At 33.3% G+C, this 17,732-nt stretch overlaps 1 protein-coding gene across 17 annotated transcripts in view; it reads right to left on the bottom strand.

Moving 5' to 3' along the window:
* The window catches only part of IQSEC1 (IQ motif and Sec7 domain ArfGEF 1), a 298,864-nt gene that overhangs the window by 26,359 nt on the left and 254,773 nt on the right, over nucleotides 1–17,732 (bottom strand). For all 17 annotated transcript variants that reach the window (XM_060688352.2, XM_060688354.2, XM_034437795.2 and 14 more), the window contains 3 exons: nucleotides 7,849–8,010; nucleotides 3,727–3,849; nucleotides 2,253–2,419 (listed from right to left, as the gene is read on the bottom strand). In XM_060688352.2, coding sequence (XP_060544335.1) covers nucleotides 2,253–2,419; nucleotides 3,727–3,849; nucleotides 7,849–8,010 — 452 coding nt within the window. The remainder of the gene's footprint in view (nucleotides 1–2,252; nucleotides 2,420–3,726; nucleotides 3,850–7,848; nucleotides 8,011–17,732) is intronic.

The following is a 17,732-nucleotide window of genomic DNA, read 5'->3' on the forward strand; positions in this document are numbered from 1 at the left end:
GCTTTCAAACTGCTAGGTTGGCAGAAGCTGGGACAAGTAATGGGCGCTCACCCCGTTACGCAGCACTAGGGATTCAAACCACTGAACTGCCAACCTTTCGATCGACAAGCTCAGCATCTTAACCACTGAGCCACCACATCCCTTTACCTTTAAGCTAATAGAGATCTTCAAAATGACAAGCTTGCGAAGTCACATGGTAAATTTGCCTTCATTCCAGAATAAAAGAAAACTTAGCTATAAACCTATGAGTTTAAAGAAAGTGAAATAAATATCAAAAAGCTAAATAAGACTTTAATCCAATAAAGTTATAAATGAATTAAGGGTACAGACAAATTTGTAATATTAGATTTTTTTCTATAGGATGTTAGATATAATTATATAAATAAAGAGCACCTTTGTGGGAACTAAATTGTTTAGTGTACTTTAAGTCATAACAGAAATCCAAGATTTTATGATTTCAGAAAGGGGACACTAAAGGGGACTAAAGATTCCAAGCATAAAAAGAAAAAAAAAAGGCAATCTGGTCTAGTGGTTAAGGTGCCAGGAAATTGTGAGTTCTATTTCTGCCTTAGCTTTGAAAGCCAACTGGATAACTTTGGGCCAGTCACTCTCTGTCAGCCAACTCTCCTCTCAGGATTGTTGTAGGGAAAATCAGAAAAAGAAGTAGCATTATGTATATTTGCCACTTTGAGTTATTTATAAAAAGATAATAATGTTTGGATTAAGACAGGCTTGCCTTTTGCCTTTGGTCAATATTGGGACAAAATGATAGAAAATGATGTGACATTTTAAATACTTCAGGAGATATTCAAAGAATGGAGCCAGAAAACTAGCAACTACAATGTCAGTACTGAAGTTTATTTTTATGTATGTCCAAAAGAGGAAATGACTATTGTGAAAGAGAATATCTTAGAATATCTACAAAATAAAGAGCTGAAACACCCCATATTGTTGAAATATAGGAAAATAAAACAGTTGTGGATTATAAAATAGAGATGACAGTTAAAAGGGAAATACAATGGAAATACAAATGATAAACTAAGGGAATGACCTGAATAATGATACCTTACTGGATTTACAAAAGAAGTTTGATAAAGCCTCGAAGAAGCCTGGGAAAAATGGATAAAAAAAAGTGAAGACAGATTAAATCCTAGATTTCGTGTAGATTGCTAAAATTAAAAGGAAGGAATATACAATTGGTTTGTTTGACCAAGATTAAACTAAGACATGTTTCTATAGAAATCTGGGAACTTTTTACAGAATTTTTTCTAGCACCAGGACTGAAAAGTTAATGATTTATCATTTGTGTATTGATAAGGGATGAGTTACAGAAAGAAAAAAAACTTGACTGTCACCTTATAGGGGAGGGGTGAGGAATTACTAAGTTTGTTTGTGTTGAAGATTGAAAACCACTTCTTTAAATATTGCTCTGTTTTTCCTTATATTTTTCTCTTTCTTTTTTCCTTTTTCCCTCTTTTCTTCCACATTCTACTTTCTCTTTCTTTATTATTTCATCTTTTTTGAGTTTAGTTTATATAGTATTTTATTATTATTTTTATGGTTACTATTTACTAGTACAATTACTATTACTAAAATTTCAATAACAATTATTTAAAAAATAAAAAAATTATGTCAGCTATATTAATGAATCTGGATAGTACCAAGCGAGATATCCAAAGGCAAACTGGTATCCATAGACTATTCACTGTCATTTCCTGATTTAAATAAAGGCAAGCATTTTTAACATCTCCCTTTGTAGTCCAAACAGAAGAACTTATTTATTGATGAATATATACCTCTATCTATATGCACACATATATACACAGACACACACAAATAGGTACACTTTGTTCTTCACATTGATTTTCAAGCTACATTATAATGTCAAAAGAGCACTCAAACCATTTGCAAATCATTGGATAGACAATTATTACTATCTTGGGTTGAGACCTAGAAGGAACCCAAGCATGGTGCAGAATCTGAAATGATGAAATCTATAAATATCGTTCCTTGGCCTGTTGCCAGAAAAACAAAAGCAGGAAAGGTGGACTAGTTCCTCCATAGGGAGCAGGTAAGGTAGACTAGTTTCTCCAAAGCTTCTGAAATAGAATGGCTAAACTCTCAACATTTTATTATTATTAAATTTATTTGCTGCCATGGGGTTACTTTTGTTGAACAGTTGTAGTACAGTTGGCAATATAATATACCCAGCCAGGTCTCTAGATAATGACAAATCTTCATGTTATACCTACCTCTTAGATTTTTGACAAAATCTTCGAGCTTCATTTTACGTTCTGGTTTTACATTTGGACTATACATATCTGTGTTTAATAATATTATCGCAAAGGCAAGAATGAAGATGGTGTCAGGATTTCTGAACTGCCTTACAACTCCTGGATTGCAGATGCAGTATCTCTGGCTAAAAAGATATTTTAGAAAAATACTAGGTGAGATTCAAGATTAGGTTGATTAGAAAAATAAACATTCATACAGAAATTATATTCTTATCATTATTCATTTGACAATATAAAATGTAAAATAAAACAGTATTTACTCCTTTATTCTATTCTCTTATCTAATAACAAAAGTCTATACTGCAGAATACTTTATTAAATGTCTCAAATGTAATATATTAGGTAAAAGACCATTGGTTTATCAAAAGGACAACTATATAATTTTATGCAATTAATTTCCTAAATTTGCACACTTCACCAACACAACTGAAATTTAAACTTATGTGCTTTATACTAAGTGATTTGAAAACTATTGCAAACTATAGGTATAATATGACTGATATATAATCAGTCTGATATCAACTGGATATATAATACTGATTTGGGTGAACTGAATAGCAGAATTCATAAAAAGTATTCCATGTTGCTTGTAAAATATCCTTGCTTCAGAGCAAGCTTACAGAGTGAGTCATCAAAAAAGTGTAACTATTCATATAACGCAGCAGTAATTACACAGATTCCTATTATATACCATAGCCACAGAATCGCCACCTGGTTTTAGTGGTCATAGAAGCATTTTGCTTTCTCTGCTTAATGATGCCATTGATTTAACAACTATAAATCAATGCCTAAGGGTATATACCTTTATTTTAGGAACACTGGATGACTTTTAGATTTCTTGCCACATTTCCACCAGTATAAAGAACATTTGAATAGGTTTTAATGAGCAATGTCTTTGCTTATCACAGTAACTGTATAAGTCAATGCATTTTAATTTGAGACTATATATTTAACTTCTTTTTAAAGGTTTAAACTGAAATAGTACCATTCTGTTGCTTCAGTTTAAAATAAATGACAAAAGAATAACTAAATTAAGCTACCAGGAATTACAACATATATACATAATGGCTATGGAGATTCTCAGGCATCCATGTTATGGTTGTCCCAAAAGATGCTTTTTCAAGAGGCAACTGGATTTTCTGGTTTTCTTTGAAGACATGTCGCTTCTCATCGAAGAAGCTTCTTCAGCTTCTTGAAGCTTCTTAAGCTGAAGAAGCTTCTTGGATATGAAGTGAAATGTCTTCAAAGAAAAACCAGAAAGTCAAGCTGCCCCTTGAAAAAGCACCTTTAGGACATGTATACATTTTTAAAAATTTTAACAGATTATCTGAACAATCGCTTATGCAATTTAAAAAAAAATAGCTATATTCAACCACACTGTTCCTGAGACTTATAAATTTTCAGTCAACTGCTATAGTTTACTATGTCATACCTAAAAGCTTCAATGAGTCGTTCTACTTTCTGAGCTTCTCCTTGGACACGGATATGAGCTTGAAATTTCCTGAGAGCTTCATCCAGTTCCATAGCTGAGAAGTCCATCTCATCCACAACACAGCTGAAACAAATAAAGCATTAATTTATTTTGGTTTCCCACAACCAATTTTCTTTTTGTAAATTTAACTCGTCTAAAGTAGAACAGAACAGAATAGAATAGGCCTTATTTATTGGCCAAATGTGATTGGACACACAGGAATTATTTATTATAATAAAATGCAGACTAGCAAATCTTGCTAGATATGCTTTCTACTTTTTCTCCTATAATCTCCTATAATGTCAGGATGGGGATTGGCAAAGAGAGACTAAATAATAGTGAGAGATTCAGTTATGATGTTGATGACAGGTTTGTCACACAAAATATCAGCAACGAATTCAGAGACTTCTCTGACATGAGCTGATGTCACTGGTATTCCTCTGGATTGACTGGTATCTAAAATGTGTTATTAGTTTTTTGTTCTAAATTTAAACAAAAATGTATGTAATAATAATAACAATGTTTAAAACTTGTATGCCACCCAATTCCCAGTGATTCTTGTAGGGACTGTATTGCCCTGTCTCAGCCATTGGACTTAGCAGAGCAGACATAGTTATCAAACCCTCTCATGGTTTGTGGCACCTATGAGGCAGCAAAAGATGGCTTCAGCCAGGTTTGCTTCAGAGTTGACAATAGTTACATAAGTAATAAAAGCTCTAGTCTAAAAGGGATGAGTCAAATTCCAAATCTGGTCAAAATTTAAATTATCAACTCATCCAAACGAATATGTAAAATATGAATATTTTTGATATATTTTGATTGGCTTTGTCTCAGACAGAAATCCTAATATAAAAAGATTCACTTAGAATAAAACTGGAACGTATCTAATGTAGTTTAGAATGCAAGACTATTCAGGACCAATATGGTAGTGACTACTGAGTAGATCAATACCCCTCAGGTAATCTTTTCTTGTAAATCCTGCAGTTTTGAATATGCATTAAGTCTTTTGATTCTCTGTATGAGGATACCATTGTTCCTGCAGGGTTTGAGTTTAAATCAGAATTTGGGTTGTACAGCCTGCATTCATGAGGCCCAATTTTTTCCTGACAAATGAAGTTTACCCTTATTCAAAATATTGTTGGTTTCTAAGATCTCTCCTGGTTCTTTCTTTTGACATGGGATTTTCCTAAAATGCTATAATTTGTATGAACCCACAACCAAGATCAGGCTAATGGGAACCAGTTTTTGAATGAAGGGTGAAAACTTGCTTCTCCATTCATAAAATGTCATTAAAGACACTGTCTGGATTGCATTTAACTTGATTATATACTTAGCATGATTTGGGTCAGCCATTAAACAGTTAATGGAATGCCTGAGTGTCAAATTAGTTTCTAATCTATTTCTGATTTACTATTTTGCACTTTAGTCATTGGAAAATTTCCCCTACAACCTAATTAGCTATGGTAGTAATGCATAAAATAAATAGATAGTTAAATGAAAACTAAGCTATGATGTAGCTATCATAAACTTAGCATTTTGAGTAGCATTTAATATCTAATTAATTTTGTTTTTTAAAAAAGTTCTGACATTTATATGAAGGACTGCCATCACATGTGAATGACTTCTGCTTTCTTGCCCTATATAAAGTCCACAGCACAAAGTAACATACTAAAATATAAGCTAATTAATAGTGATTGATTTAAGTGCAGATTGTGATGGCATATTTAATATAATATTTTGCTCTTTTCCAGTGCTGCTTTAAATAGCTCAATCTCTACTGCGTGGCTTAAAAGAAGAATAAAGTAGTAATCAATGTTTAATCCATAAAAAGTTGAATAACTGGAGCAAATAAAAAGTGGCATAAGAAATAACTTTCCTAATTTTTAATGCAGCAAAAAAGATATCAGTATTTTTATGTAGTCCAATTCCTATACAAAATATTTCATCTGATAATTTTAAATAAGTTTCTCCAGCAGCATTGGAAACTACAGGGACACTGTTACAAATATAGAGCTTTGGAAATGAACTGAACAGAAATGTAGGTTTTTTTCAGGAAAGATTGAAGATCAGGTAAGATATTTTTAAGTACAGTTTGCTTCAGTATTCAGATGAATATGAAACAAATAGGCAATATCAGTCCAGGAGGAGCTCACAAGGGACTCACATATAATATAAATTACATTTCCCAATTACTGCATAAGAAGCTAAAGTATACTTAATTAAGCTCAGATGACTAGAGACACCTCCATGCAACTTTCTTGGCAAAAGTATGCAAGTGAGTTCATCACTGTCAGTTTCAGGAATGGTGTTAGATTTTCCAGTTTACCCTGCCATGGTGTTTATTAGTTGTCTCTTATCAGTGAATCAATTAGATTTGACTATTCTTAGCTTCATAGCCCAGAAAATCATCTCATGGAGAAAAGTTACTATACTGTATGCTTCTAAGATTTCAAATGACAATGAAGAGGCTCAGTAGCTACACACAAAACTATAAGAGAGGACATATTGCCTGCTCATATCCCTTCAACATCAAATGAACTTTTTATTTTCCACAGTGATGCTTCATTAAGTATTTGGCATATTCTTGCAGTCCTAATAGACTTGTCTGTTTTTGTGAAGTTAATCTATTTCTGGCTCTGTGTTAATGTATTTGAAACTAAGGCAAAGCTGGTTCTTTTGTTTGAATCACTATAATTCCACAAAACTTGTAGGAGGTCTGTTTTTCCACTGATGGGAATTCTTACTTTATATCAATTTCTAGACTTAAGGAACCAGTATTATCTATTCCCAACAATAGGTTTTAAGTGTCTTAAAATCTGGTGCTTATCTACAGTCATTGTTTAGAATGCAGCTTCTCCTATTCCATTTCCGTTAACAGATTGCAGCTCCTGGAAAAACATCTGGTTGCAAAAGGGCTGGCATGATATAATTTAATTTTTGCTGCTTCTGAGACACTCCTTAGTGCCAGAAGAATTGCTTTGCAGCCAATTAATCTTTTCTTAAAGACACCACTCAGTTTTTTTAACAACCTGGATAAATGAATATATTTAATGAATATATTTATTGAAAAGGTGGAGGGGATGTATGGCAGAATTGTCTGCGTGTGCACACATTAATGTTACAGAATAGGAGCACCTTGGAACAGGGCACTGATTGAATGTTCTTTGCCCTTTCCCACTGATCAACAGGAGGGAGCACTGTCTGGTTCATGGTGTTAGCATTTTGAGACTGGCAGCAAATATGATGGGTTAGCTCCAATCATTATATAAAGCACTGTTGACTGATATAATCAAAGCCTGTCACTTTTTTTAAAAAAAGAAAAGAATTTTGCTTCAAAAACCACAAACACACCATTTGCAACTGGATGAACCTGTGCCTATCTATTTTAAACAATCATAAATTTGGCTGCAAAGGCTGATGGGGTTAGCAGAGATGCTTTAATTAAAGAATACAACTAACTTTGTTTTTAATTGGAAACCACATCTGTATTTTGTGCTTGAGACAGAAAAAAATGAAACTTTGATTTGGGTTTTGCTGATTAGATCAGTTTGTTGTTATAGAAATGACTAGTATATATTACTATGTGAAAATAAAAAGTTGAAGTTTTCTACGGCACTAAAAAGAGTTGGCGTCAATGTTTTTTCTTTCTTTCTCATTTTATCTTACACTTCTTCCTCTTCTCTTTTTCCTCTTCTACTTTCCCGTTACTTTCATTTTTCTTTGAATTTATTTCAATAAACTAATAAAATTTGTAAGAATAATCATAAACAGCAAAACAGCAAAAAAAATAAACCCTTTCTATACCTGTATCTGCATTAGTCCTGCTGAGAGGCATGCATGGATGCGATAGTAAATGGAACAATTTCTTCACCTTGATTTTGTTTTATTTATTTTATTAATAAAATTTATATATATTTATAAACTGCTAATCTCACTGATTAAGTGATTCTCGGAGATTTAAAAATAAAAGAAGAACAATTACTTTTGGCTGAAACACAAGACACTCAGAGCATCAGCTTTTTTTTTTTTTTTTATGTAGCACATGCTTAAATGGGTAACAAGAGTTTCATATAAGTTACTTACTCTAAAACATCCCTGTTAAATTGCTTTTGTCGATTTCCCAGGAACTCTCCGATCATTTGTCTGCTAAGACCTTTTCTCTGTAAAAGGAAATGGGCAACTCCAACAGGCGTATCTGGCACAAAACCTCTGTCGATCAGGTACTGGATTCCTTTTTCTGGTTTTCTAAAGGGGGGGAAAAACAGAAATACAAGATTCCCTGTTTTGTTTTTTTCCCAGGCTCTGGGTTGTCCTAAAAGGCTTATAATCTAAATATTTTTGTTTAAACCTGTACTTTGAAAGAAACAATTGTTTGTTTTTTGTTTGAGCTAAGCTGAAAAGCAAGTTGTGATCTCATGTAAATTTGCAAAGTTCTGAGAAATTCATATCCCCTAAAATATATAAAAACTATTAATTCTAAATTGTTTACATCTCATATGTACATAAATATTTAATTAACATGAATAATTAAATAAAAATATGTTGTGTATATAATCAACAATTACAACAATGAAGAACAAGAAAAATGTTTGTATATTTTTTGCTACCAAATGAACACTTTTCTTTTAAATGTTTTCCTATCTACGGTATATATATTTGATTAAAAAATACAAAGTTAAAAGATAAACAAACTAAAAAAAGATGTAAGTTTAAAAAAATACCATTTTCCCTAAAATAACGCATTCCCTGATAATAAGCCCAATTGGTCTTTTGAGCGCATGGCAATAAGGCCAAGCGCTTATTTCAGGGTTGAAAAAAAATATAAGACAGGGTCTTATTTTCGGGGAACCACGATAGATGCAACTCTTATTCAAACACTGATATTCATCTATATTGTTTCCATAATCCCACATAATTCTAATCAACTTTTCATTCCTTTCAGTTTCTGGCAAAAATTTCAAAAATGGTTTTCAAGTAGAAATAAAATTTGTTAAAGTCTTTTCTTTCATCAAGCTTTCAATTTCACCATCTTTTCCAATTCTACCAGCTTCACCATTCATTCATCCATTGTAAGTATTTGTAAATCCTTCCATCTTTGAGCATATAAATGTCTTGCTGTTGTTATATAATATATAAAAACAAAGTTCCGTAAGATGTTTCCATTTGTATGTCCATTAAGCCCAAAAGAAAGGCCCCTGATTTCAATTGTATATTAACTTTTAAAAATCTTCTGCATCAAAATACATATTTGGTCCCAATATTTTCTAGCTTTGTGTCAAGATAGAAATAATCATCTCAGTTCCTCCTCAGATCGGAGTACATTTTCAATAAATATTTGAAATTAATTCCCTGATATATTTTTGACATTTTATTCGGTGTCATTTACCGACAATATATCATTTTATAAAAATTACCTTTAAAATTATAATTCAATATAAATTTCAACCCTTTCTTCATGTACTATATTCCATTGGAGCAACTCTGTATTGTATCTGAAATATTTTTTGCCCATTTTATATACAATCTTTTAACCTGCTTGTCTTCTATTTCAATGTTTAACAAAAGATTTTTCCACCATTAGACTTCCACTATCTAAATAATTGTAAATAAAAATTGGGTTATGCCTAACCTATGTGCCAGTTGGTTTTGATTCAGTTCTAGAAATTTACAATCACAACTATTCTATTTGTTTCACATTTGCTAAAATTTAAAATCTAGTTCTGCATCCCATTCAGAAATCAGGGAACAAAAGGTTCTGGCAGGGATTTGTGCACACCCTTGAAGAAAAGACTGCCTTTGGTTTTGATTAGTCTGCTTATTAGTCACTATAAGAGACTGAAGAAGAATATTATTCCATTATATGCCATGAATTATGCTTATTATCATTACACAGTATATGTGTACAATGTAAATTCAAAAAATGGAAACACGTTTCAGACATTGCATTATGCAGCGATTTTTAAAAAAATCACTTCTGGATCTAATTAGAAGTGAATGTATCTTAGGAACTGAAAGAAAGGAATTGAAATAGCAGCTTAGTGCTCATTTTTCCTTGCTTAAAATTAGATATCTTAAATAAAATGGAAAGAATATTCAATCTTCATGTTCAATATGACTATAAATCATCTAATCATAAATGACTTGCTGCATGAATTTCTTTACTTTTATGAAGAAAGATATTTAATAGTAGCTGTGAATTGGGCAAAAGATGATTTTAGCTGGTGAGCTGCAGCTTACGAAAGCTCATTTTTAATAAAGTATATTAGTTGGAAACATTGCCACCGGATTCCTTTTGAGTTTTGGCTATTATAAACTAATATGGGTCTCCTTCCTACAATATCTGATTAGTGAGATGTTATTACTATGATCAGTATCATTGATAACCAAAATTGATAACCAAATTAGTTATATCATTTTAAAATATATATTTTATAACTTTTTTTCAATGTGTAAATGTAAGACATTTGATTGATAAGATCCAAGGTTTCAAAATTTGGGGTAGTATACAAATAGCTAAATGTAGCTAAATTAAAAATACTTTTTAAAAGTTTTCTTTTCTTTTTCAAATATTATTTAGTTTATATTTTCTTTTCCAAATGTCACAAATTTAACAAATGTTCAAAGTAGCATGTGAATCAAAGATTAAAATATACTGAAAATATACTGAACTTTCCCAGAAAAATAGAAGGGAACAGACAAAATCAAAGATTATATTTATTAGCATGTTAGTCTTTCAAAAACAGTGATTAAAATGCATTTGAACATATACTATTAACACATAAGAACAGAAAATCAATTAATTGCTACAAGAAAAGGGAGAAGGTTCACAGCCACAGTAGTTTGCTAGGTACAAGTTTTAGTTAGTGTAAATGAGACACATGAAACTCATAAGAAGATAAAAAGGATAGATACATCTTTAACGCAAGGCAAATATTTTTTCACAGTGCTATACAGTTTGAAAATACTGTAGCAAAACAGTTTATGTACAAAACCACCTAAGTAGTTCTTGCCAGGCATATGTAAATAACATTGTATATTATGCTATGTGATCGAGGTAGTCTGGTTCAATTTCAAATGAAATAAAAAAGCATAATAATTTGCATCAACATTTATGAGACAAAAAACACCTTTATGAAATGAAGATATGCAGATTGCAACAGATTATCATTCATATGATCTGTTATCATAATCAGCTAATCTCATCATAACTGAACAACACAGAATCCAAAAAATGTAATGCTATTTCCCCCCCTAAAACTAAAAGCTTAAGTTTTTGAAAAAATTAAGACATTTTATCTACTGGTGGGAGGACCAGAAAAAGGCCACAGAAAATCACATCCATTTTGTGCCGAGTCAACATATTACCAGGAATTGAACATGACAAGGAGTCTTATTTTTATCTACTGCTGCAAATAATATTGATTGATCATGTGCTATGAAGATGTTGTAGACTCTTTGGGATCACATTGACAGTGTGATCATTCCTCCATTATGTTCTGTCCCTAACTGGGTCCTTCAGGTCTTCCAAAGGCACACCTAACTGAGTCTCTTCACCACTGTTGGTCATCCTCTTCTTCTCTTTCCTTCAAACTTTCCCAGCATTAGAACCTTCTTCAGGGAGCTAGACCCTTGCATAATGTAGGATAATTTGAGCTTGGTCACTGGAGCTAGAGAAAATTTGTCTCTAAAGGCTGAGTTAATAAACTGGACTGAATTAATAAACTGGAGCTAGACAGGAAGAGGTGGTGTGTTTAACCAAATTTCAACTCAGTCTCTGCCAATCACATGAGGATAATCCATCCAATGGACTCTCTAAGCAGCACAAGGGAGAATATGGTATTCTATGGATCCTTCTCCAACACCAAAGATCAAAAGTGTTAATATTCTTCCTATCTTGCTTCTTCAAAGTCTAACTTTCACTTCCATAAGAGTGTAATACCCACTGTCACAGGGAATACCATGGCTTACACAATTCTGTTATTTGTACAGATAAATTATACATTTGAATATCTTTTTCAAGGCTTTCATGGCTGCTGTTCCAAGTGCTAGTTTGTAGTGTATTTCTTGATTGGTTGTTCATGATTGGTTGTTTTTTTACTGTTGATGATTGATCCTAAAAGGCAGAAATTTTCCACCACTGCTTATAAAATTGTAGGGAACCTCAGTAAGCCATTTGTTGAGCCCCCTCCAGTGTCCATGAGCTGTGCCAGTTAGCAGCAGTAGCAGTGACAGCTGGGAATCTAAACTTAATAGAGGGCTTCGGGTATTATATTTCCATGGCACTGTGAGATATTTAAAATAATAGTTTCTCAACAGTCCTCTGGGGGGGTCAGATATGGAAATTGAAGAGAAGAAAGAGAAAAGGCCTGAAGACTATTTGTACAACTTTTAAAACAGAATGACAGGTATGTAAGGTAGACTGCATTTAAATTTTCTCCACTTGACAAAACAAGGCTGTTTTTTAAAAATCCTGAAATGCAGAAATGTCCAAAATTTGGAATAAGCAAGGTTTATAGAGAAAACAATGGAAAATATCTTTTTCTGCCTGCTGCTTCTCAATTGAAAATGTAGTCCATGCATTATTATTAAATCTTATTCATCTGGAGATACCATTTTATTGAAGCAATAGATAGCTAGGTCCAACAACAGTTCAGTCTCCCGTCCTCCCCTTTTTCTTTTGGGATGGGGGGGATGTTAAATAAAAATTGATCTATGAACTGAAGCTTGACAATCCCAAAGTCATGGTACTAATAATCAACGTTGTGCAGATAGTAATATTTCACTCACAATGGTGTTTAGAGCTCCCTATAATTAAATTAGAGCCAATAACAAAAATATAGGTTTTTAAAGTGCTAAAATTTCACAAAAATAATAAATTCTCATGAAGATTTGAACAAAAATGCCAAAATCTTGTAGTATGTTAGGACATCCTTGTATAAGATCGTGTGAGGTTTCTTACCCAAGTGATTTCTAGGCAAGATTGTTTAAATCGCATGGCATATTTTTTCCAGGTTTCAGATAATTTAGGAGGGAAATATGAGTCATGTAAAAAGTTGCACAAGGATCAAGCTTGATTATAGACTTTTCAATGCATAAAATAATACATAAGCCGGTAATGACAGCACAGACTCAGTAGTGGGTTTCAAATCCCATCGGTTTACTCGTGGGCCCGCGCGTGGTTGTGCATGCGTGCGACGCTTCTATGCAGAAGCGTCCAGGTGGGTGGGTGGAGTCTCCCACCGCCGCTGCTACCGGTTCACCTGATCTGGGGCGAACCGGTAGCAACCCACCACTAGCATCATACTGCTATATGTTAATAGAAACAACCACAAGCAGGATGTGACTACAACTTCTCTGTCCCAGCAATGATACAAGAAGTCACACTAGTTCTAGTACTAGAATTAATATATAGCCATTATGACCGTTACTGTAAACAGATATCTGAAGTCTCACTGAATTGCTTTATCAAAGCGTCATTGCTAAAAATTTTGGAATACAAATTCATAGTTTTGAAGAGTGCCTAAAATGGGGAAGATGGCCTTAAAATGTAATCCTCCTTTGAAGTATTTAAGTTCTGTCAAGATCTGCATGGGCAAAGAAACAAAAGAAGATAATCACCACCAGCCCCTTCTTACTATAATCAAATAGGAAGATAGACACTCTGTGTACAAGTAACTGGTAAAAATCTGTTTTAGAAATTTGTAACCATGAGTTACTGTAATATACAAAGTTAGATAAGCTGACACAATCGACTGCACAAAGCATTGTACAACAAATAGTTTTTTGCACTTGGTTAGACGCATGTTTAAGGGCTATGATTATCAACTATTTACTCTGATTATACATATAGTGTTTTAGATTCACTATATTGATTATATTTCTCTTGCTTTTATTTGCTGTTTATCTCACTGGGACAATATTACTATTTACCTCTTGCTTTTTGTTCCTTATTTTTGAAGCAATTTTCTAAATAGCATCTGTCTCTATTTTTCCTACGGAAGCCTAGCTATGTTGAATTCTAAAGAACAAGAAATGCAATAACACATTAAATATGTTAATCTAACAATTGCATAATTGTGCCAGCCATCAAGCCCCTTCTTTTCTGGTTAGCATTTCACAATCCTGGTCACTAATGAAGGCATTGAGATGGCGACATTTTGCTGAATCGTAACCCGGATATTTCTTCAAGCAAATAATTTGCCTAAAATGTTTCGTATGAGAAAGGCAGGGGGCTGATAGGCTAGGAATGATATAATAATTTCCATTTTCAGGGCTTTCTCAATGAAATTGATTTTTTCAACATTTGGGAACATTTATATACTTTCTTTATATGGTTGTAAAAGAAACTCTAGACTCTTGCACCCTTATCTTAAAAAAGAGCCAGTCCCTCCATTAATCTATGGCTTGAATCTATCCTTTTTATGGCCTTTTTATGATTTTTGATTATTTAAATGTAAAAGGATGTATTGCTACTTACACTGCTGCTGGAGTAATATTTAATGCAGATATAAACAAGGCAATGTTATTTATTTATTTATTTCACTTATATATTCGAGTATTTTTCAAGTAATAACGTATAATTAATATATAAAATATATAAAAATAAAAAAAATATAAACAGAAAGGCCTTCATGTATTTTCAAATATCACAGATGCTTTTCTGAACAGCCATATTTTCAGGCTCTTTGAAAATGGGATGGTTTGGACTTCTAGCTGAAAGCTATGGCAAACTACATGTTTTAGTAATGGGACAGATTTATGATGGAGAAGACAGCTTTATGCAGAATCCAAGCCATCAATATCTATCTCTCTGGAGTAAGAGGAGATCTTCAGGGAACCCATAAGATCCTGTACAGTTTCTCCTCAAGGGTAAACTGCAAGAATTCCTGTTTTACATTATCTTATGGGTTGAATGATTGAGAGTTGAGAAAATGAGAGTGGAACCATCTTTGCTCAGGCATAAATGCCAGTTTTTTTAGGGACATTAAACTCAACCAAGCCTTAATACTGTGGATTTGTGATTTTTTTCAGATCGTTTAGAAAAATTAAGATCTTTCAGAATAGCAAGTTATACTGCATTTGCTAGGTTACCTTTTCCTTAGAGAAACAATTTTTAAATACGGTTTTAAAAGTTTTTGAAAAAATATTACTTTCTGTAATAAACAGCAAAAGGGTGCTTAGAATATGGATTTCAGAAACCTGAATAATGGATTAAGGGTTCAGATGGTCTTGAAATTATAATTTTAAATCTTTGGAAGATTTTTTTTCTGTGAGAATGTCGTATTGTTTGCCTTTCATTAGTCAAAACAAGATAATGGGTCTTTATCTGTTGGATACTAGATGGAACTAGAGCGGGGGTGGGCAACTATGCCCCTTTTATGACTTGTGGACTTCAACTCCCAGAATTCCTGAGCCAGCCATGTTAACTCAGGAATTCTGGGAATTTAAGTCCACAAAAGTCATAAAAGGGCCATAGTTACCCATATCTGAACTAGAGGATAAAAAAACTGGAAGGAAATATTCTAGCAATGAGTTGCTTGATGGAAAACTATAAAAAATTTATGACAGAAGGTCTTTGAAATTGTCAGAAAATGATGGATAGATGGACAGTTTAGGTTAGGATGTAATAAATGAAGAACAAGATATTCTGTATAAATTTAAAATTAATCTGAATGTGTATATAAATGTGACAAGTAATGAGAAGGTTGCAGAAGATGTACTGGGCTTTCAAATGAAGCAGGTTGATGCTTCAATGCTTAAAGGAGATATATAACTATCAAACCAGAAAAGAGTTATCAGTAATTTACTGGAAATCTGCTAAAGGTTTCAAGACGTTTTTGAGATGTTCACACACACACACACACACACACACACACACACACACACAAAAGAGCAAATGCATCTTACTAAATCTACAAAATAGACTTGCTAAATTCTATTGGGGGAGAGGGGAGGATTAAAGAAAAGATATCAGGAAATAGGGATGGGCTAGTCTGGATGTCTGTATCATAGATTTTAATGAAATTATTAGCTTGGCTATTGAGATAGTGTTAATTTCTTTTTCTCAAGTAAACATCTTAAGAAATTTATATATGTTATTCAAGGAAAATTAAGTGAAAAACAATAAAAATGCTTTATAGTAACTGTCAGGATGTATAAGTAAATAAAAACCCACCCAGCCCAAAGCACAAGTAAAATTATAGTGAATTCTAATTAATTTTGTCTTAAAAATATCTATTATTCAGACTCCTAAAAGATCCGTACAGTATTTCAGAAATAATGAGGAAAAGGTACTTCAGAATCTGGAGAAGCATACTTATAGTATCTGTTGGTGATAGTCAAGTATTACATTTGTGCTCTACATGCTCTAAAGCAGCGGTTCTCAACCTGGGGGTCGCGACCCCTTTGGGGGTCGAACGGCCATTTCACAGGGGTCGCCAAAGCCCTCTCTCGCCCCCCCCCATGCCTTCACTCACCCTTACTCTCTGCTCTGTTGGATTGCCGGCCATTCGCTTACCCCGCCCACTCCCAATCTATTGCTGCCTCCTGAGTCCCACTGATGGCTAGAGGAAAAAAAACTGTTTAAATTCTTGCCGTGGGGCTTTGTTAAATTGCTGGCTCGCCCCGCCCCTCCGCACCACTATTTATTGCCAATAAATAGTGGTGGGCGAGGGGCGGGCGAGCCAGCAATTTAACAAATGGTTCGGTGTTTTTTTGTAATTTTATTGGCCCGCGGAGCTTCAGCATAGGCTAATTAGCCCTGGATTAGATTGGCTCCCGACCCTCAGCTGATTTGCTCTCAGCTGTTTTACTCAGGGCTTGCTGCTTGCTGGAGCAGATTTTTTTCCCCTAGCTATGCTGAAAAATGAAACTGAAACTGCTTTGCTGTTGCTGCAACGTTGGAAAATTAGGCAGGCAGATTTCTTTTTCCTCACCAAAAAAGGTAGGTGCAAACAATGGGAAATTTAGGGAAAAAGAGGAGAGTTCAAGATTTTAAAACACAAAAGAAAAAAAGCTCTATTTAACTAGGGAATTGTAATAATTGAGATACTATTAATTGTATATTGTGTTGAAAGCAGAAATGGTTAAGTTGTGATTTGGAGGAATATATGGGGAAAATTATTTGGTTTATTATTATTGGTAAATATAATTAATTGATTTGTAAGAAATTGGATTGCATGGAAATAATTGGAATATTCATGTTCATATTAATTAATATACAAAAAAGGTAGTTATATAACTAATTGATTTATATTAAAATGTTGAACTTGTATTAAACAACTGTAATATTACATAATTAACCAATGTGAGGATGGATATAAAAATAGATGACAATGGGAAGGGGTATAATATAGAATAGAAGGGAAAAACTGAATTTTATTAAGATTAGAGATGAGGATGAAGGGTAATATTGGTTTTTTACAAAAATAGATGAGGAATAAATATGGCAAAAAGGAAATATAGAAATTGTAAATTTAATTGAAATGACTAAACACTGTTTAAATTTGTGAACCGGCCAAATACTCTGTTCAAAGAAAATACATTGTATGTTTGTATGTGTGTTTCTAATTATTGTTATTTATTCATATTTGTTCTTTTTTATTCTTTAAAGTTTAACAATTCATTCTTTATCTTAATATCTTTATATTTGTTTGGCATTGGCTTTCTTCCCTTTCATGTTTTTTATTGTACAGCAATCTTTCTCCTCAAACCTACCACCTCTCTCTTTTCTTTCCTTACTTTCTCTTCCTTCCCCTCTTCTTCTCCTCCCTACTTCCTCTTCCTTTCTCTTTCTCCTCCTCTCTTCCTCCCTCTCTTACCCTCACTCCTACTCTAATTTCCTTTCCCTTCCTTCATCCCTCTCTATTGCTGTATCCTTTTATGCATATGGACTACTCAGAGGGCTGAAAAAGTTATTTTTGACTGGTCCTCGCACTTTTGGCCAGTCCTCGAACTTACAACTGTCC

Source organism: Pantherophis guttatus, chromosome 2 (genome assembly GCF_059756535.1).
Source record: "Pantherophis guttatus breed Tessera chromosome 2, ASM5975653v1, whole genome shotgun sequence".
In the NCBI taxonomy this organism is placed as follows: Eukaryota; Metazoa; Chordata; class Lepidosauria; order Squamata; family Colubridae; genus Pantherophis; species Pantherophis guttatus.